The sequence below is a fragment of the Geospiza fortis genome, unplaced genomic scaffold, assembly GCF_000277835.1.
Source record: "Geospiza fortis unplaced genomic scaffold, GeoFor_1.0 scaffold424, whole genome shotgun sequence".
Taxonomy (NCBI): Eukaryota; Metazoa; Chordata; class Aves; order Passeriformes; family Thraupidae; genus Geospiza; species Geospiza fortis.
The window spans coordinates 4,035,119-4,056,671 of record NW_005054354.1 but is presented as its reverse complement, the minus strand read 5'-3'; the positions used below and the strand labels follow the sequence as shown (position 1 = coordinate 4,056,671).

General features: G+C 39.0%; 1 protein-coding gene across 2 annotated transcripts in view; it reads left to right on the top strand.

The window, feature by feature from the left end:
- MAGI2 (membrane associated guanylate kinase, WW and PDZ domain containing 2) overlaps positions 1–21,553 on the top strand; it is a 703,939-nt gene that overhangs the window by 664,495 nt on the left and 17,891 nt on the right. For both annotated transcript variants that reach the window (XM_014308028.2, XM_005423532.3), the window contains one exon: positions 13,031–13,169. In XM_014308028.2, the coding sequence (XP_014163503.1) occupies positions 13,031–13,169 (139 nt within the window). The remainder of the gene's footprint in view (positions 1–13,030; positions 13,170–21,553) is intronic.

Genomic DNA, 21,553 nt, shown 5'->3' with positions numbered 1-21,553 from the left:
AACTCATTTTTCTCAGTCCTCATGCACCATTTAGCCCTATCTCCAGCTTCCTCATATCTCCTTATGCTACATTGTTTTTCTCATTTTATTGCATATTTTTCTTATATTTTGGCAGGACAGACATCTGAAATGCAGGCACAGCAGAATTTTGTATCTTTCATGCTCTGCAGTTCTGCTTTGACTCTTCAGTCCTTTTTCCTGTTCGTTGCATTTCTGTGGTTTGCATACCTCTTTTTTGTTTCAGTTGTACACAGCTGGAGATAAAACCAGGCACAATGGACAGGAGGCTCCTATAGTGTCAATTATGAGCTGCTGTGTTGTTGCATAAGAGTCTGTGTGGCCTTGCTTGGTTGTTCCAGCTTGCTGAGTGATCATTGCAGTGATGCTCACACCAGTAACAGATCTGTGCTGTGGTCAGGTTCATGGCATTCTGCAAACCAGCACAGTTTGTGTATGTAATAATTTCCCATAATAATAAAGTTCACACCAACCTTATTTGTGGTTATTCAGAAACCTTCATCCACCCACACCAAGAATTATTCCTAGCAGAAGGGGAGAGTTGGGTATTCAAGAGCCAAGGGTCAAAAAACAAAGGCAGAAAGAGGGAGTCTGTCTCTTATTTGGAAGAAAACAGAACTAAAGTTTCAAATCATGGAGGACATAAATATTAAATTTAAAACTGCTGTCAAAACCCATGTATGCATTTGGCAACATTCAAAACTGACATTTTCATATTTGTTTGCAATAGAGTTACAAACTCATAATCTGATATTAAAACCCTCTCTTGAGCCATAAGAGAAATAACTTTAAGTTCCCTTTGAAAAGTCTGGACTCCAGGCTTCTGAGCAGTAGGGTGGCATATAAGAGTTGGCTGTAGCTAACTATGTCTCACAGAATTAATTTGTTACCATTAAGACTCTTCAGGCTTATCACAGGAGCAGGTGGTATGTAGGCATCTGGGCTCTCCAAGTGCTGTACAACTGTGGAGTTTAACAAGGTAACAAAAACCTGTCTCCCTGCAATATGACATTTCCAAACATCTCAAGTCAGGGCACCCTGAAATCACTTAAATTGTTCGGGGTTCAGTGAATAGTCAGAGATGAGTTAATTAGGATCCTAAAGTGCTTGGAAAGTCTTTTATACCATGCAAATCAGAAGTCTCTCTCTTGTTTCATCAGAGTGTTTTTTCCATTTCACATTTTTTTATTCCTAGAGGTTGCACACATTTAGCTTGTTGTTCATCTAGTCCCTTAATCACTATATCCCTTTTTTGCAGCCCTTGATTTTTAGGTTCTTAGTAGATCAGTCATCTGTTTCCACCAAATAAGGAATCATTCCCTTTCTGAGGCTTGGATGTAATACAACTTCCATAGATGCTTTTTATAAGTCCATATTAACATGTGTAAAATATCCTCATTCTTTTTTTAAATTATTTTTCAGTTGCTGTTGTCTTGCATCTCAGAGATGACAAAATCCAACAGAAATGCCTGGACTACCACATACCATTTTGTTAGATTCCTACTGCACAACCAAATTTTGTATCAGAAACCACATGCAGTTCCTGTAGCTTCATACACAGGAACCTTCTAACATTTGTGATTCTGGTCTCCATACATTAATATTGTATTTCTTCAGTCCTTCCAGAACTAAGCCTTTGCAGGGTTATTTCAGCTGTATTCCTGTTGCTAAAGGAATATGGAAAATGGGAAAATGTGAAAAAGCACTGATTATCAACAGGACTGATTGGGTTTTGTCAGTGACCATCAAATCTAATCAAAGCTTAAAAGGAAGAATGAACAATTTTTTACTCTACATTAAATGGAAATCCTTCAAATCACTTTGCCATGCAGACACCACAATCTGCACTGACTCCTCACTTGTGTAGAGCCTCTCTGAGATTTCTTGTTAATGAAGAACAGAGCATCTATTTGGGATGCTCCATCAGTGATTGGCCCCACATTAAAGGATGATTTCCTACAGTCTGCAGTGGAAAACACATAAGGTTGCAATCAGTAAGTACAGTTAGCAAGAAGTAGCTCAGCTCAGCTTGAGAGTGATTAGAGCAAAAAGCATTAAAAATAGAGAGAAACAGTTGTCACACAGTAAAGAGAGTAGGTGACAGATACAGACATTTCTTTATCCAATCAAGAAAGCTGCAGCAAGGAAACAGGAAGAATGAAGGAACAGCTTGATCAGTTGTGCATTTTTACAAACATTTAAGGCAATCCCAGCATTCAAAAATGAATGAAGGATTTACCAGTTTAATCTTTAATTTCTGAAATAGCATACTTTAGAATCCTATTTTATATTGAAAACAAGGAACAAGACTGACATACTGCTGAAAATCCTCAGGTTCTCCAGGTGCTAAAAAGCAGTGAAGTCTTGTGTTTGGAATATTGGAGGAAAGTGGATATTGCTGCTGGGAATCCTCTTTGCAAGTTTACTCTAATCACAGCAAGCACAAATGTAGGAGGAGCAGTGATAGGTCCTAAGAGCCATAAAGGTCTTCTCCACACACATGGTGTGCTGGCACAGTAGGGACTCAGCTGCTGAGCCCTTGATGTGAGTGAGGGCATGAGAAGGCTGTCAGAAACCCCACTGAAGATTTGGAATATATATAACAGTAATATTTAGAATAATGCCGCACATCAGGGGCAGAAGTACACCCCAGGAAAATACAGTGCTCCACCAGCAGCAGCTTGGCTAAGGTTTTGTGCACACATCTGGAAGACAAATGCTCACAGAGTGATTCATGCCAGTTAAGCAGCCCATCTTTTCTACATAAGTAGCACTGATTCTTAAAACCTGCAGCATACCTGGCTTACTTTATGCAGTAATATAAATCTTACCTTCATAATAAGCATTCAGTGAATGTCAACACTGTCATTTCAATGGAACAAAAAGACAAAGGTATTCTTAGGCCCATCCATTTATTCTGTGGTTTGTGATCCACCTGAACAGTACAGGAAGATGTTAGCTATGCTTTCCCACCAAACTGCATGTCCCTTTGGGGTAATCTAACTCACACTCCAATTCCCTACTACATACATCACTGTCCAACCTCACTTGTGGAGAGACTAGGTGTGATTGATCTGAACTCAGAGAATTCAACTGGGATACTCGAGCACATGAGCTGGATGCCAGCCTGTGGCAAGAGGAGCTCAGTGCTGGGTTAGTGTAATTGGCAGAACTCAAGGAAGAATATATTGACATGCAGACATAAAGCTGATCAAAATTCTACTGTCTGCACAACAAAGAAATGCAAACTGAGGCCCTCGAGGATCCTGAATATATTTTGACAGTATAAAAGCTTAATAAATCAAGAGCAAATTACTGTAGGTGAACTATTGTTCAGCATTTCTCCAAAAATCTGTGTGTATTTTTAAGAACTTGTTTGCAGAAAGGTAAGGATAGGAGTATTCCTCTCACACACTTAATTAAAATCCTTCTTACAAAAATGTATCCAGTTCGGCACATTCAAAACATCCTTCTAACTCTATGCCTAGTAGCAAAATCTTTCAAGCCAGCTGTGAAAACAAATCTAGTTAATAATCATGTTAAAAATAGTTAACTATTAAATTTTAAGACTAAAATACTTAGTTGGCAGGCAGGCATCTTATTTAAATCTGGGGTTTATGGAATATTTATGAAGGTTTTCAGGTCTAAAAAATTAATTAACCCTAACTGAAAAATTAAGAATCGAGTATTAGAAAACAAATGAGCACACCACATGATGCTGCTCTGATAATTAAAACAATTTTCCAGCAACAGAAGTGACATAGGCATCAACTTCTCTTCTGTGTTTTCCCAAATCATGACAAGTGAAAACTGGGAGAGTTCATCCCTAAAGGTAAAAAAAAAGATATGAGGCCCATTGCTATGGCCCCAGCCTAGTATCCTCATTCCAACAAGGACAAGTAGAGGATGCTTAGAAAAGGAATGTAGGACAAGTATGAAATTATTCTTCTATGCATATAACATCCAAGACACTGTCAGTCAGGAGTTTATATATTTTTCTATGCTAGGACTCAGTGTTAGGACTATTTTAACCACTTATTTGAATGTATTCATGCTTTTGATATTCCAGATATAATGTGTCAATGGATTCCAAGTCAAAGTGCCTGCATTGTTTGGAAAAAAACTCCTTTTTTTTTTTTGTAGTTACAATATAATAACCATATTTCATCATTCTGCATACCATTCTTTGTTCTACTGATCTATATCATGTACTGAACCTCACCAGTCTGTTTCACCTTGCATCAAAAGGGAGCTGTTCTTTACCCCTACCCAGCCTCACTGGCCTCCTCCAAGGCATTTCTCAATGTATCACATTCATTTGGAGGTGAAAGCACAAGAACAATTTGCAGTTTTCAGGATATTGGTGCTCCTAAATGACACAGTGATGGCTTCTCCTATATTCTCCACTTTCCCCCTAGCAGCTGGTGTTCTGTTTGGGTTTTTGGCTGTGCTGACATTTTCAGCTTAGTGAGCTAAGCACAAGGACAGCAGGATCTGTGTTTTCAGGGGTGATGGCTGATTCAGAGTGAGGGAGTATGTAGTTTTCCACATGTACTATGCTTGGTGTTCAGCACTCAGCACCACTGGCTTTCACGTGCTGCTTTAGCATGGATTGTGCCATCATTTTTAGAGCTTTTAAGTTTAGATATAAGAATACTGCATGGTGATGTGCTGTCTGCAAATCCTACCACCTCTTCCCCACACCATTTGCAAGTATGCTGAGCAGAATAATCACTGTGGTAAAGTCTTTTGATTGTGAAAATTGACCACTTATTTAAAGCATTTTTTCCCTAGAATTTAATCTCCTGCTTAGAGGAGCCTATTCTTTTTCATCCCACAGCAGTCTCTATTGAAGACTTTACTATTAAAAGCTTTCTGAAAATGTCAGTATACTAACCAGATCACATTAATCTATATAGTCATTGAGAGCTCCAGTGACCTGCAATAGATCTGTGAGGAATGGCTTCCCTCTACAATAGCCACACTGACCCTTTCCCACTATATCATCATTATCCATGTGCCAGCTAAGCCTCACCATCCTTATTGCTTCCTTCCATCTGCTCAATTGAACATGAGACTCGCTTGGTTACTTTCCAAGTCCGTTCTTAAAGACTGGTGTCACACTTGCCACTTCCCATTCCTTTGAAATTCAGCAATTTACTGATTTAGTCAGTAGATTATATCCTATAGCTACTAGTAGAACAGCTTCATATCCAAATTCCTTTAGAACTGAGGATAAAAGTCATCTGCTTCTGGTGGTGGCTCACTATCCGTTTCATCAGTCTGCTATAAAATCTTTGCCACAGACCCTGCTGTTGGAGTCAGTTCTTCACTCAACCCTGCAGTGAGCAGACCCTCTGCAGGAGTTTTGCTGTCCTCCTCTTCCGTGAAAATTGATGAAAAGAATTAATCTGTTTTCTGCAGTCTTTTCTACTTTGTGCCCAAACTATCTTTTGAGATCTGACAGACTCCATGCCTATGGTATGCTTGAAAACATCTTCTTAGATCTTACTTTTCAGCATTTTTCCTCCTCAAAATCTTTTTGTGGTTTCATCTTTATCTTGTTGGAGTTTATATTCTTTTCACTTTTGCTGTGCGGATGCAACTTTGGACGAAGCAATCTCCATTTTCAGGTTTCTCTGTAGGATCTGTAAAATCAGCTTGTCAGACCTTCAACTTGCTTTGCTTTTGCCTGATCAGAACTGCCTGAGACCATCAAGAAGATACCAGAAAATTTTTTTCTTCCTTTTCATAGTCTCTATTGGTTCCCATCCCTGATTTTAATAGTGAAGTAGATGTTATTAATATTACATTATGCTGGATGTAGAAGTAGAAGTAGGATAATGAGTTATCCTACTTCTGTTTTAGGTAGATGTTATTAATATTACATTATGCTACAATGAGTTATCCTACCTCTGTTTTAAAAAAGAAATAGTGTATCAAATACAGTAGGACAATGCATTTTCCTTTTATCTTTGACAGCTTTATTTCACATACACATGGATTATTTTGCAGCAATGTTATGAAAGGCATCAAGTGTACTGTAGTACCAGAAATCCATTTTGCTGTCTTTTCAGCCCTCATGACTGAAAACTCCATTTTTCCCTCTTGCACTCCCCACTCTTTGCAAACAATCAGGCATGCACATATTCCTCTTTCCAAGATCTCTTTCCCAAATAGCACTACCATTTCTCTCTCTCAGAAAAAGGGGAAAAGGTAAAAAGAAAAAAGCTGGAGCTCCTGCTGAGGAGCGTGGGAAGAGCTTTTCTTGTTCTGCACCATGTCCTATGGCCCGTCTTTCCCCCTTCTTTTGGGCAGGAGTCAAGACCATCTCTCTGTGGGAACAAAGGGCCTGGCATTTCCAGGAGTAAGAAGCTGCAGCTGCTTAAATAGTTGGCCACAGAAAAAAAACCACTTTTTCACTCCAAACTTTTATGTGGTTGGTTCAAAAGTAGCATGGGACGTGTTACTGTAATTCCCCCAAAGAGAGATACCATGTCTTCTGCTGAGACATCAAGCTCACATACCTCAAATGCACTGGAGGGAGTCCAAGGTTACCAAAGCCCCCCAGCTTTGCTCGGGCTGTATGTTGTACCTGGGATTTCCAGGCAGCACACATTCTCTGCTGTGAGGAGATTTGCTCAGCACATACCCAGCCTGTGCCTAACTCCAGACAATCATACTTGAGCTTGACAGTACTTGGAAATTCACCAAAATAGATACTCTGGAATTGCCTTTTGGTCTCCAAGTACAGACAGTTTTTCAGCCTTTTGGGCCAATTGGCAACAACAACCTCAACAAATAACATGTAAAATTGTTTCAGTTATAAAAATAGAATGCCCACATAAAAATAATTAAATGTGATTTGTCTCTTTCCTGAGGTTTAATTATAAAATGCATTAATAAAATTACAGATAGCAATGCCCTCCACACAAATCATTTGAGGCTGCTTTTATCATTAGATTTAACATGGACTGAAAATGTGCATACACAATTAATTTAATTTCATGCAGCTGGGAACCATACACCTGCTTAGAGACTGTTCCTTACGCACCAACGGAGGCAAACGTACACAAGGCTCTCATCCCTGGTTTAAAAGAACACTCAAGCAAGGAAAAACCTCTTTAGTACAATAAAGCTATATGTGTTTCCCTTCTGGTTCACCCTGTTTCTGAAACCCTGTTTGTGTGTATGGTTGGCTTTTTTAACAAGACCAGTAATGATTGCTTTAAAATATGGCCAGAGCCAAACAAAGGCTCTGCAGATAAACCCACACGTACTTAAGGCACTTTATTCTAATGATTTGGAGAAGCTTTACAATTTTCTTTCTAATTAACCTATCAATAGTGATGTTACTTAAACATTCCTTAAGAATATTATCTTCTCATTATTGCCAGAAAACATGTTGCCCAATTTTATAGCTCAGTTGTTCTTGCACATGGATGGAGCATCTGAATTAACTTGAACTGAAACAGATTTTGTAAAGAAACACTTTCCATACACACAAACTACTTTCATAATTGCATTTAAATCATTAATATTCAAATTTCAAAGCATTAAGGGGGTGAAGCATTCAATGTTTACTTTGTACTTGCACATTGTAAGAATATAATAGAGGAGTGTTCTGCTTACCAAGTGCCATTGGGTTAGGAGGAGAACCAGTGGGTTTGGGTAGGTATTTATCCCAAACATGGAAACTCAGCAAGGGTCATATTCTTCAGGAAGAAAGAAACACAATGCAAAGCCAATGTGAATAAAATTTCCAGATTCATAGCTGCAAAGAACATGTTTCTTCAGAATAAATACAGCTCAGGCAGCAGCCAGGCAAGGTTCCCAGGCTGTCTTGCCAGCACCCTTCACCCTTCAGCTGCTGAGAACATCTGGAGAACATAGAGGTAGATCACTCCTGCCTTGTAGTCTTTGCTGGAGACCTCCAGGAAGGTTTAAAAAGCAGAGCTGATGCCAGCCTGGGGAGTGTCCCACATGCAGGGCTTGCCTGTTGGGACTGGGAAAGGGTACATATGTCACATGTTTAAAGAAACATCAAGAACTGGAAAAATAAGGTCTATTGCCTGATGAGAATGTGGAGATGGCTGAAATATTCAGTGTTTTCTTTGTATCAGTCTCCATTGAGATGTTCACAAAAACATCAGCAAAGAAATTAGTATAAATCAGAATAAAGAGAAAACTGCTTAAATCATACTTAGATTCAAGTTTGCAGATCTTGCTGATGTTCATGTATGCTCAATGACTAAGGTAAGTAAATTTATAGACTATTAGTAATTATGTCTAAGAATTCATGGAGGACAGAAAGTTAGACTAGAGAAAGCAAAACATATACCCTATTTTTAAAGCTAAATTTAAAAAATCCTTTAATTTTTGTGCTCAGAGATAATCTGTGACAAGCTACCAAAAAGTTGAGAAAGTTCACTGGCATGTGAATTGTGGAAAGCAAATCTTGTCCCACCAGTCTGATTTTTCTTTCTTATGTCTGATTTTCATTCTTATTTCTATGTGGAAAAATGGGGAGAAGAATGTACAATCTTCCTTTCACCTTTCAACACTACCTTCTATGAAAGTCACATGAAAAGGTTGAGGCCCTAGGTGGAATCTCTTTTAACGTGGTTACTGTCAATAATTCCTCTCAAAGGCTGCTCTGAATGATTTTATCCTTAATAGTAATTACAAGTATAGTTCTAAGGTGTCTGGGATGAAACCAACTCAGTTCAATATTCCATTATTAATTGGAGACCTACTGATAAATAATAAAATAAAATTTGCTGATGCCAGTATGTCACTATTCATGGGGAGTAAAAAAAGACTTTGAGAAACAGACTGTTTCAAAATAAAAATTTTGTACTGAAGCAGTCAATCTGATGAAAGTCACAGAGGTGCACAGTGCTCAGTTTAGGGCAGAGAAATCAGATGCACAATGATAAATGTGAGATAACTGCTCAGAATCCAAACTGACTATGGGTTGCAAATCTGATGTGGTACAAAAAGGCAAAGAATTTGTTCTGTGAACATTATTAGTAAATGTGGAAAGAATGTTATTTTGATCTGTTCTACTTACCCTCCCACGTTCATAGTATCTTCAGTTTGGACACTGTGAACAGACATGGAAGGATCCAGAAGAGAAGTGTAGACAAATGCTGTGTGATATAAACTGCAGGAATCATCTTTTGATTCTAAAAAGAGAAATGAGGATCCCATGTGTCGACACTGATTTTATGTTTCCAATTACTTCTGGCCTCACCTTAGTGTATCTTCAATATGTGGGTATATATAAGATTCTCTTTAAAAATCATTTGATTTAGAAAATAGCTCCACAGATCTAAAAATTTATTCCAGAATAGAAAAGTTGAGGGAGAAAGCATATTTGAATGCCTGGACAAGGAGAGCCCATACAGGAGGGTTTCATCCTATATCAGCCATAAGAAAATCTACATCATGGAGGGAAAGAAGGGAAGGTTATCAAGGTTTAACTGGAGGAGAAAAACAAGAACTGTACCTTGCTGACACATAGGGAACAGCTCCTCAGCCAAGGTTTTCTCTTTTGTATGAATTTCCAGATATGAGTGCAAAGTCTAATTGAAGCTTTTCTCGAGGTAAGGGTGTTGACAACTTTTCCTTGCTGTTTTCTCATCTAATCAGGGCTGGGCTTGTGCTGCAAAGGCAGAATAATTCAGCTGCTCATCAGTCAGCCACAAGACACAAAAGCAAGGAACACAATTAACCCATTGCTCCTGCAACTATTCATTATAGCTCTGGTCTCACCCTTTCTGATGTAGATTTCAGAGCACCTAATTTTTGCCATCTTGTTTCTCTCCCCTCCTTCAGCCACATAACCAAGATGCTAGCCTTTTTTTAAGCTTTCTCAAGTTATTTGCACATAATATTTCAGAAGAAAAGGAAATATCAAATCAACTACAATATTTTATAATGAAAGAAAATACCAAATGAGCCACGTGCTGCCTACAGAGAGAAAAATTGTGAATTCACAGAAACACAGAAAAGGTTACATTAATACAAGATAGTTCGTGCATAGTGACCAGTGAAAACAGAAGGAAGGCAAACAGCAAGGGAAAAATGTGACATTAACTTAACCTTTTTACATATTAAACTGTATTAAAATCTTTCTGTCTGTCTGCTCTGGAGTGCAGAGGATTTTATTTGAAGGACTGTACATTCCCAAGCAGCTTTCGGTACTAATTTTAAAAGCTATTCATCAAGGAGTGCTAAAAACACCTCTTTCATTTGATCTAATCTGGCACTTCTCTCAAGACATGCTAACAAGAACATTTTAAATACCTTCTGCAAAATATGGTCTATGAAGGCAATGTTACACTAAAAAAGAACTGTCCTCAAGCATTCTGAAAATCTGACTTTACTTTTGCAGGATTTCTATGGGGTTTAATTGCTTCATGACATTTATAAACAGGTTTTTCCAAAATCATTTAATTTTGTCTGTATTTTGACTGACTGATATCCTTGTGGGGTTGCTACAAATCCATCTTCTGTCTGTGTTACAGGAGTGATAACACAGATTTTCTCTTTTTGCTCCAAGTGTGTGAACCAACAGCATTCTCCAGGAGTCTGGGGGATGCAGAGAGCCCTGCATGGCCAGACTTGGGGGAGATGTCACCATGATCCAGAGAGCACCTGTGTTGTGTGCCAGTGTGGCCTGAAGGCTGCCAGAAATATTTTAAATTTTGCACTGCATGGTACAGCCAAATGATTTATATTTTGAGAGAGAAAATCAGCTGAGGAAGAAATTTGCACAGCAAAAATAATCCTGCACAAAATAATTCTGATTTTTTTCCTCTCCCCACTGTTAATACTGCAGAATTTACAAATTGTAATAGCAAAGCTAATAGGTTTTATTTGGATCAATGTATTTAGTTACACAAAGTATCAGCAAAGATTGCATACAGGACCCTGGGACGATGCAGTTCCTATTGACAAAGTATTAATTCTGAGAATTCCTATTGAGAAACACTGTCATAGTACTTCTATTAGCACTCATTCTGTCTCTGAGCAAAAGTAAGGACTAGATAACTTCTTGGCATCCTTTCCAGTTTCTTTGATGCTAGGAGTTGTATTGACATTTCATATTGTGCACATTTATTTGGTAAATATTATATTTCAAACTCAGGAAAGAAGGAAAACCTCTGAAGGATTACACTTTGGGCTGACAGAAGTACAACTGTAGCAAGGAAAACCTACAAAATAGAAGATATTTCAATGTCCAAGGCCAGCTAAGAGCTGGTTTTGTTAAGACAGTCTTGTAAGAGGGAAAGAAAATGTGTGTCACCTTGAAGTCTGTATCATCTCTTGTCACAGACACTTTTTATGAAAAATCCTTTCTTTAGGATTTTTTCTCCTGAGAAGCTGAGAGGCCTCAGGAACAAAATGTAAACAATGATTATCTGCTGCTGTGGAATGCAACAGGTGGATCTGTGACTGGTCTCATGTGGTTGTTTCTAATTAATGGCCAATCACAGTCCAGCTGGCTCGGACTCTGTCCAAGACACAAGCCTTTGTTATTCATTCCTTCTTTTTCTATTCTTAGCTAGTCTTCTGATGAAATCCTTTCTTCTATTATTTTAGTATAGTTTTAATATAATATATATCATAAAATAATAAATCAAGCCTTCTGAAACATTGAGTCAGATCCTCGTCTCTCCCCTCATCCTAAGACCCCTGCGAACACCATCACAATCTCTTGTCCAGGATGTGTAGGCATTGTTGTTTTAGTGTGGTGAAAACACTGTGAGGAAGCTGAAGGTGCACAGTGAGGCAGGTAAGATCCTGCTGAGCAAATGTGTTCCTCTGGCACTGACAAATGAGCGTGCTGTCCCGCTCACTGAGACCTCCTGCCTTGACCTAGGCTGCCATCACCTGGACCTGCACCTCTACCAGCCCCAGGAGATCATCCCTGCTCCTGGGTTTCACTCAGGCTGCCCTTCCAAGGGGGCTGGGAGGCTTCTGCAGGCACAAATCCCAAAGCTGTGGTGCTGCTAACAGGAGGCTCAAGTGTCACCTCTCTGTGTGCTGGTTCCAGGCTCTCACCAAGGGGTCTCACGGCACTGCAGGATGTGCAGTGCTGCTCCCTGCACTGCTCTGAGCTGTGCTGACCAGGCACAGCAGAGAGCAACTGCTCCTCTGCTGAAGGAGAAGGCTTCCAGCATCAAAAACCAGCCAAAACCAAAACATGTGGGCTGGAGGCAAAGCCAAGCAAGTTGGGGTGGATGGGATGTGCAGACATCAGCGCCACATTTAACTGCTGTAGAAATAGAGCAGAAAAATAATGATGAAGCCAGCTTTAACTGGAAATCTGGCCAGGAGATGAGGGGCAGAAATCCATAATCAGAACCCTGGAGTCAGCTGCTCTAACTAGACAGTTCAGCCACAGGCTGGGCTTACTCCCAGCAATAAGCTCCTGTGGTAAATAGTTCAAAGCATGCTCTTTGAGCCCCAGCAAACCTGCTTGTCCTGTGTCATAGCACTAACCTTTCTTTGTTTAACAGCTCCTTCATAACGAGTCTTAATTTGGTGTGAAACTTTACTACCAAGGTTTGGAAATTCAAATGATGGAAGTTTCTATTTGTGCTTTGAACCTCTCTTTTTCTCTATGAAAACAGCAAGTGCAACAAAGTTCTTCTCAGGCTCACCCAACACTGCATGTTACAGAGCAGCAGGGATAATGTTCCAGTGATTCCACCACGTCAAGCAATTCAACAAAGCCTCTTATGTGCAGAAGATGTGAGCAAGTTACAAAGGCATTGCACTGATTTCAGCAGAAGACAAGCAGCATTTGATATACCATATTCAGAACCCACTTTGGAGGTTATTTGATCTGCCAGTAATATTCCTCAGATAGACAGGAACAAATTTTCCTTGATGTGTCAGTCTGTCATTCAAGTAACCTGTGATCCATTGAATATGTCTCTTCCTGAAACACTCATTTTACTGCAATTCTGTCTGACTCAATATTCTTCTTACCTGACAGGTAGGAGATCAAATAATTGAAATCAATGGAGAAAGCACAAGGGACATGACACATGCCAGAGCAATAGAGCTAATCAAGTCTGGTGGCAGAAGAGTGCGACTGCTGTTGAAACGTGGGACAGGCCAGGTCCCAGAATATGGTGGGTTTTCATCTTTACATTTCTATATGTGCATGACTTTATATAAATTAACTGTAATGCTTTTGAATTAAGGGGCAGTTGCAGATATTTATATATTGTAATTTCCTGGAGCACATTAAGTATTGCCTTAAGTGCTTACCTGTGATGGGGTGGACTTACATGTGTGTACATCGCTGTCATCTGCTGCCCTCCCAACACAGGCAGTGGCTTCTAAGATGTGCATTGGAGGAAGCACTACAAACCTCCTAGGGGACATCTCTGAGCGTGCTGGAGTTGCTGATTTGCCCATAAACTCTCCTTTTCTTCCTTTATTGGAATTTCTTCCTTATTGGTACTTCTCTGCACATTTTGAGCCCCAGCAGATGATCTTGTTGCCATGCAATTGGGTGGCTCAGGCTGGAACTCTAAGCATTGTCAAGAATGTACTCCTTTCTTTGACAACTTCACCCATTGTAGTCTCTCTGACAAAATACATGGATGATCAGTTAGAAGTCAGTTATGAATTTAAAACATGAGATTTTGCTCATTGTGGTGAGAAAACAGGATCCATTCTTCTTATATTTTGTTTCAGAGGGATTTCTGGTACTTTTTAAATATTTGAAAAAGTATGAGTCATTTAGACAATATAGAAACCTTATTTCATAACTGAACTGACAAAAATTAAAAAGAAATTATCCAAAGGTAATTTCAAAGATGAAGAGTTTTTTTAAAAAACTGAAATCAGGGCTTACTGTGTAGTATAGTGTAAAAATTTCATATAGTTACATAAGTTCTATTATGAGCACCTCTGGGCCTTAAATCTCTCAGGAAAAGGGCTACTTTTTAATGAAAAGTCCTTAGCTTCTTTATGCTATGAGGTCCAAAACTCTATTAAACATTTTTACTTTTCCTTTTAAAGTTACAGAATGTCTTCCCATTAGAATCAGAAATTACAGTCACATAAAAATTCAAATACTTAGGCTTAACTATAGGTTCAGGTGAGCCTTTGTTGCCAACATAAATTCAATACCTCTGTTAAAGTCAGCTGCACAGAATGTCAATTCTTTCCCAGCTGTCAATACACAAGGTAATTGCACTATTTTCTTCTCTAAAAAAGAGCTAATTCTGTGGCTAAACCAATACTCAGGACACTGTGTGCTGCATTTTTTACAACTTTCAAGAGCTTCTGAATAAAGGCAGAAAAGATGGGCCATAGCCCACCCATCTGGTAATAAAGTTAGTGATTTATACTTTCAGTGAGTAAAAACAAAGCCAAAATGGCTTTCAGGGGCTCTGATAAAATCACACTAAGACAGTTAATATCTATTTTAACTAGTGTGAAATCCTTTCAGAGAGACCTCAAACAGAAATTCAGGTCAGCTCCAGAACTGTTTTATGGGAGAGGTGCATCATTTTTAATGAAAGAACAAACATACATCCAGGACTGATGCAGTGGCAGTAATCCTTCCCAAACAGCAGAACCATATATCAGCAGTCCTCTGCTCCCTCAGAAAACAATTTCATCTAAGGCAGGCCCAGGAGGCTACAATGAGCAAAGAATCAGTTGAAGTTCAGACCCATTCCAAATCTGAATTTCTTAAGGTCCCAGTTCCAAACGGCGCTTAAATCCAAAATAAATTTCCATTATTTATATAATCTTATAAAATTGTACATTATTCCCATTTAAAAAAAATTTAAAACTTTTAAAAAAATATTAAAAAAAAACAAAACACAAACACAAAAAAAATTTCAGTGTAAGTATCATTGATTTAGGAAAACAAATCTTCCAAAATGTCCAAAGAAGATGATGAGTAGAAAATACATATAAACCACTAGAAATTGAGAAACAGCTTTTAGTGCTAAGAGAAAGCAACAAGGTGACTTCACAGTGTTGTTTAAAGCCAAGCTTGCCATTTGGGAAGGCATTTGGAATACTTAGCATTAGTTGTTTAAAAACGCAGATTACTGAGAAATAGAAGTTGCTACAAAGAAAATTCATCAAAGAAATACTTTTTAGTCAGCCCGTCTTTCAAACTGCATCTCCAGCTTACAGCTTTACACAGGAGGAGAACCAAGTAGTGGAGCTTGAAAGGCCCTTTTTCCTACTGCACTGAAAAAGGAGTAAAAGTGTTCAGGAGTTACTTCATGGTGTACAAACAACCTGCAGAAAACATCACAGCAAAGGAAAACATCTGCACATCTGCAGTTCTTAATCTGTGCTTTATGCAGGCAAAGTGTTAGAATTGTATCCAGTCTGGAGGGGGAATGGAAGCAAAATAAGAAGATGCCTGTTGGAATTAACTGAGATAATTAAAGTCCTCCCTAGGTCATTTCCCAGAGGTGTGAGAAGTAGTCTAAGAACAAACAGAAGGCGAACCTAAATTCCAACAGCAGCCTGCCTAGGAAGTTCAAAACATAAATTAACAAACAGAACCAATTAAAATGGGAGGCCATGTCTCAAGCAGGCCACATCTCAAGGTTAAGTCATCATCATGCAAAGAACATCTGTCAGAGACCCCCAGAAACAAGGTTAAGTCATCATCATGCAAAGAACATCTGTCAGAGACCCCCAGAAACATCTTTTGCAAATGTAAAACTGAATGCAGAGAAGCTTGTGACAGTAGGCTTGAGGAGAGAGTGGTCCTGAGGACAGCAGACAGTCAATATTTAGTAACTCCCTCTTCCTTCAACCAAAATTTCACAGCTGAGATGGAACAAGACTAATTTGAGCTCTTTTTACTGAAATTATCAGGGTTTTTTAAGCAATTACATGTCAGAAATATTTCTTATACTCATCAGGGTCTACCTGTGGAAAGCATCAGTGGGAAATAAGACTTGGTTGAGTATAAAAATGCAAGGCTGGAGGACAGAGCTGGTATTGGGACTGCAATGGTGGTGTGCAGCAGAAGCCTAGGGATAAATATAACAATAGCACAAGTGTACCAGGGTCCTCTCCTGGATATTCTCTCTCAAGTCCCTGACAGGCAAAATGATCAGGGACTTCCTAAGCCAGCTTTAGTATTGCTGTGCTTTCCAACAGGAGCAACACTCTGATTCACAGCACTAAAAAGGAGAAAACTTATCTAGAGCTACCTAAACCAGCCAGCCAAGACTGTCATATTATTGTCTTCAACCTTCAATTTCTTGATTTTCCTTGTGTTTTAAACTCCAGTGCAATGTTTCTATTAGTACAAAATATGGTGGTATGTACTTATGTGCAAGAAATGTCAGTGTTTGAATGATGATGTGATTGACATCTGTAAAAGCAGTGTTTAGGAAAATTCATCAATAATAAGAAAGTGATTTGTGAAAGAAAAGAATATGAAAAGAAGAAGAAAGCACTTAGTGAAGAAACAGAGTGAGCTGCTGAGAGAGTGTAAATCTCCTGCATGAGTTATGTCAGTTTATACTGCCCGCAAATCTGTCCATTTCCAATCTTGAAAAGTCCTGGCTGAGCTGAAGCACTCTTCAAACCTAGGGTAAGAAATAAAGTGTGCTGTGAATGCATCATTTACCTCCATTCCAGCTGCTGATTTTGCTTGAAAACAAATGCCAGAGATCCCAGCCCATTCCAGAGGCAGCAATCCCCTTGTAGCAGGCACAGAATGTAAGCCAAGGAGCTCAGATATGATTAATGCTCCAAAACTACAGCTGATTTCACAGCAGGGTACAACAAAAAAAGTGTTGAAAACAGGTGTTTTATCACCCAGCATCTCAGAACACGTTTGCTGAGGATGAGGATAGCCAGAGGAACTGTGCTTCCATGGGAGGTGAATTATCACAGCTCATCCAAACCTGAAGAGCATCAGCATCATGTTTCATAGGAAATAGTCTGCCAGCTGAATGCTCCAGAGAACCAGAAAGTCATAGCAAGAAATCATATTAATGTGCAAGAAAGCCTAGAAGTACTGCTGGGAATCCTGATCCCAAAAAGCACTTAATGCCTGGCAAGTCTGGCTGCAGAGTGTGTGAGGTTTCATTCATGTCCCAGGACACAAAACCCAGAGTCATCACTGCAGAACTGAGCACTTCTCCCACCAGCATTAAAAACAGTTTGAATAAAGTGATGGATTAAGACATTTCTTGAAGTGGCTGCCTAATTTCCCATGTGTGCACCTACTGGGTGTGCAGCAGCTCTAGAAATCTGCCTGTCCACACCGTGGGAGCCTCATTACAGATGGTTAAGTATTTCAGGCCTTAGCCATAGCTATAGAAACATCATGAGAAGGACATGTACTTTGCACAGCCAAACACTGGGACAAAGTATCATCCTCAAAGGCAAAATGCAGGAAAACTGTTCACAAAATCCCAAAATGGTATCATTCAAGAGGAAGTAAAGCTGACAAATCAGTCCCTCCATCCAGCTGTGAGTTCTGCAAGAAGCAAGTTACATCTAATGATTGAGCAGCCCCAGAAAACTCCAGTTTTTTGTGGAACACCTAGTCCTTCCTCTAAATGTCTTTGGAGGAAGTTTCCTAGGAAAGTAGTGTTTCACTCTCAGTCCCAGCAGTCCTGGCAGCTTGTTTTTTCTGGCTTACCTCTCCTGGCCTTTCCTGACTGGAGATTTTATTACTTACAGTACATTAAAATATGTGAGATCCTGAAAGCAATGGGTCTTATAATGAAATGTAAAGGTGGAGAAGGCTGAGGCAGGTTAGCACCTGTAGGTGGATTCCATCCCTCCAGCAAGGCATAAACCCCTGCCCCAGTTGTGTTCTGTCTGGTAGTGCAGAGGGAGCAAAAACACTGAATTTCACCTGTAAGGAACATCTAAACTAATAATAAATAAACTAATTTGTTTCCGTACCTACTTCTAGGACTACAAAATCAGGTTTGATATTAGGTTTCTATTAAGTTTCACTTTGTTTTGAGTTGCTTAAGAGCTCCTGCAGGAAGTTATAAATTTTAGAGACTCCAGCCCATTTACACTGAGATTTTGGAAAACTTTTCCATTGCCCTATCTTGGACATCTGGATCTGGCCCTGAGCATTCTAGGTCACATTGTGACACTAACAGATACACAGAGCTGTGGGAACTGGAACCACTGAGGTTTGGAGAACAAGGAATCTGCATTGTGTGCTGATGGTTGGTGCTTTATGGATCTGCACAATGATGGTGCCTTTCCCTCTCTTCCCCTGCTTTGTTTGGCTTTCTTAGAAGACATGTCCTGGGGGTGCATTGTGTATTTTTGGAATCTCTGTTTCTTTACACAATGCCAAATTGTGTACACAGCTCACCCCATGGGTTCATTGCACACAGGTGGTTTTACAGAACTGGAGTTTAGATTTCCTTTGGGGCTGTTTAAGGGAGGAAGATTAAAGTGTCAGTATATGCAAATTGCTGATTAAGAGATAAAAGCCACAAGCAATCAGTCATTGTTAAAGGCCTTGACGAAACTCTCATCTCCTGCTTCAGCACCACCCCAGCAAAAAAAAAAAAAAAAAAAAACAAAAAACAAAAAATGTCAGAGTTGATACCAATACAAGGATTTTTCATACAAGTAAATTGGCACAGTTCTTAAATGCATTAAACCCTTTGCTTTTGATTTGTTATGACTCCTTCAGGAAGCACCTCAAGATGTACTCCATATCCATAGACCAGGTGAATCTATGTCCTGAATATATATGTACAGTAGTTTCAATAATCCACTAATATTTAGACTTACAGCATGCCTATTTGTCTTAGCTTTACAGAAATACTTCTTTCCTGTTACATATAAGCTTTTCTCTCAGTTGTTCTAAACTTACTAAGAATTCTCTGCTCTAACAATAGTAAAAATGTCTGTATGTCACTGGTTCTGTTAATTCTAATGATTGGTCCTAGGCTGTTCCTCCCCTTCCTTTAGGAATGGTTCCTTCCAGTCTCTCCATGTGCATGAAAAGTGACAAGCATGGGTCCCCATATTTCTACTTATTGGGCCACCCTAAAGACACGGTTTGTAAACTCTGCATGTATATTATCTTTCTAATACATTTTGTTTCTCACAACTGTTTAGAGAGTATTTTCCAGCTTCTTCTTACATGCTAGCTCACTTAATAGTTTCTACAGTATTCAACTGTTCTTTCATAGCTGATTATCTAAGACATCACAGCAGCTATGCATTCTACAAATGTATTTTAATATTCTAAATAATGAGTTCTGCATGTTATACTGCTGCTAGTGTATAGGTCTTTTATATCTCCATTTTTTCTCATGACAAAAATTTATCTTCTGAATTTGCCTTTTCAGATAGAAAATCTTGAACTTCTGAGTTTAACCTGTAATTTTCCTCATTTTTATGGCACTTGACTTGCAAAAATATTAACAAAATGAAGGTGGAAATTAGGTGCTGATCTCAAACAATATTTATATGCAGCCTCTTAAAGAAATAAATGTAAAATTGAACACATTTTGAAATGTGCTGTAAGGCAATCGTCATTTATTAAACCCTGTGGTAATGCTGAATTTACACAAAGCTCTTTGCTCTCAATTTCCAGCAATTTTCTTCAGAGAATCAGATCCAACTGCACAGATTGTTCAGATGCATCCAATTTGTAATATAGAGTCAGGGCCCAGATATGATACCTGGAAAGCAATGGAAAAGCAAAACCTATTTTTTCTATTTTCCTATTGATTGCTGTCATCACAGCAAACTCAGCAGTGTCCAGATGCATCCAGCTCTGTCTGCTGCTGACTTTGCACAGTGCAGAACATTTGCTACAATTGCAAGAACAGTCTCACACATTGAAGCAGACAGATTGCAAATAGAAAGGGAGCAATATCCAGAGATGTTCCTCCAGCCTTTGAGCTTCAAGCAGCTCTTCCAGTGTGATGCTCACAGAATTTCTGCCCCTAGCAGAACTAAACTGGGCTTAAGTTTTCAGTCTTGTGCATGCAGATCCAGGTAATCTAACCAGTGTGTTTCCAGCTGGAGTTTATTTCCAGTCTGTGTCAATAAATAAGATTATTTTTGAACACAGACACATCCATATGCTTTGCTGCTGCAGAGCTGGACACATCTAGAGGCTATTTGGAAATGTTCCCATGTATTTCAAGTGTGTATGTCACCATCAGAGACATCCCAGCTGCAAAGTTCCTGCATCATATAGAAATGTTAATTCCACCATTCCTTGTATTCTCACCTTGCCTCTGTTTAGTTCTTCACTACAGCTCAGAGAGGTTAGAGGTGAGATATCCAGGCTGGCATTAAGGCCATTTTACAAGTCCCAGTGTTCAGCTCAATGAACTGCACTTCCAACACAAATTCTACATATTTATACCCTCAACTTTTTGGGCATCATCTTTATTTTTCCTCCTACAGAAAAACATACACAGGAAATAAGTATTTTTCCTGAAATAAGTAGAAATGTAAATACTCTATAAATATAGCTAAAGGTAGTTTTGCAGTCACCCAGCTGTGAATGGCTCTCATCTATTTGGCAGGAAATGTTGCAACAGATTTTTTTTCTCAGTATAATGTATCCAGAAAATCAGAAGAATTTCTGTTCTGGTCAACACCAAAACTGAAATACTTGCTTGATAAAAAAAGCAATGTCATGTCAAATTAAAATATGTTTGTTATAAAATGTCTCCATTTCAGGTATTTTTAATGAAAGAGTTTGGAGGGGAAGAATTTTCCTAAAGAGCCTGTTTTGATGGGGCTTATTCCAACCAAAAATGTGGCTGTGCTACCATTCATTAGAGCACTGAGCAAGGAGTCAAATTTCCTGAAGCAGAACAGATAAATTGACCATTCCAGTATGCCTTAGGAGAGGCCCTACCATAACATCATGGAGCAGTCTGTTATAAGGCCTCATCTCACATGAAGGAATTGTTCCCTTTTGTATAAATAATCACTTCTGGAAGATGATCAGCAGCCTGACTGGAACTTAGACACAGCACAGGAGAGATGCAGGTGGTTTGAAAGGTTCCTGCAGATCAAGGGATACCTGCCTGAGCTTCCTTGCACCACGGGTTTGGTGGCCCTTACTAGTGACCACTGCATTCATATTTGCAAAAAATAAATTAAAAATTGAGAGCTTATACTGTGGGGTGATTGTTTGAATATAGTTATATCCTTCAGAAGATGCCAGTTTGCAGTCTACTAAAAATTGATTTTTCTAATTCTATTAGAATGTCTGAAGCTTTCACATTTGTCTAATAAATGGCTAAAGCACCTTGGCCTATACTTTGAAGCCAGATACTCCTATCTGTTCAGAGTCCTGATCAGATAATCCAGTTTATCTCATTTTTAATGCTCATTTTATAAATCTCCAGAGCTGAGGTTGGGTGTTATTTGAAACTTGAACTACCTCATATATCATTTATCTGATGTGAGTGCAAAAATCAATAGTCATTTTGGAAAAGTGCCCTTTCTGCCTGTGACCACCTTGGTGGAACTGCAAACATTCATTCATATTCCTGCT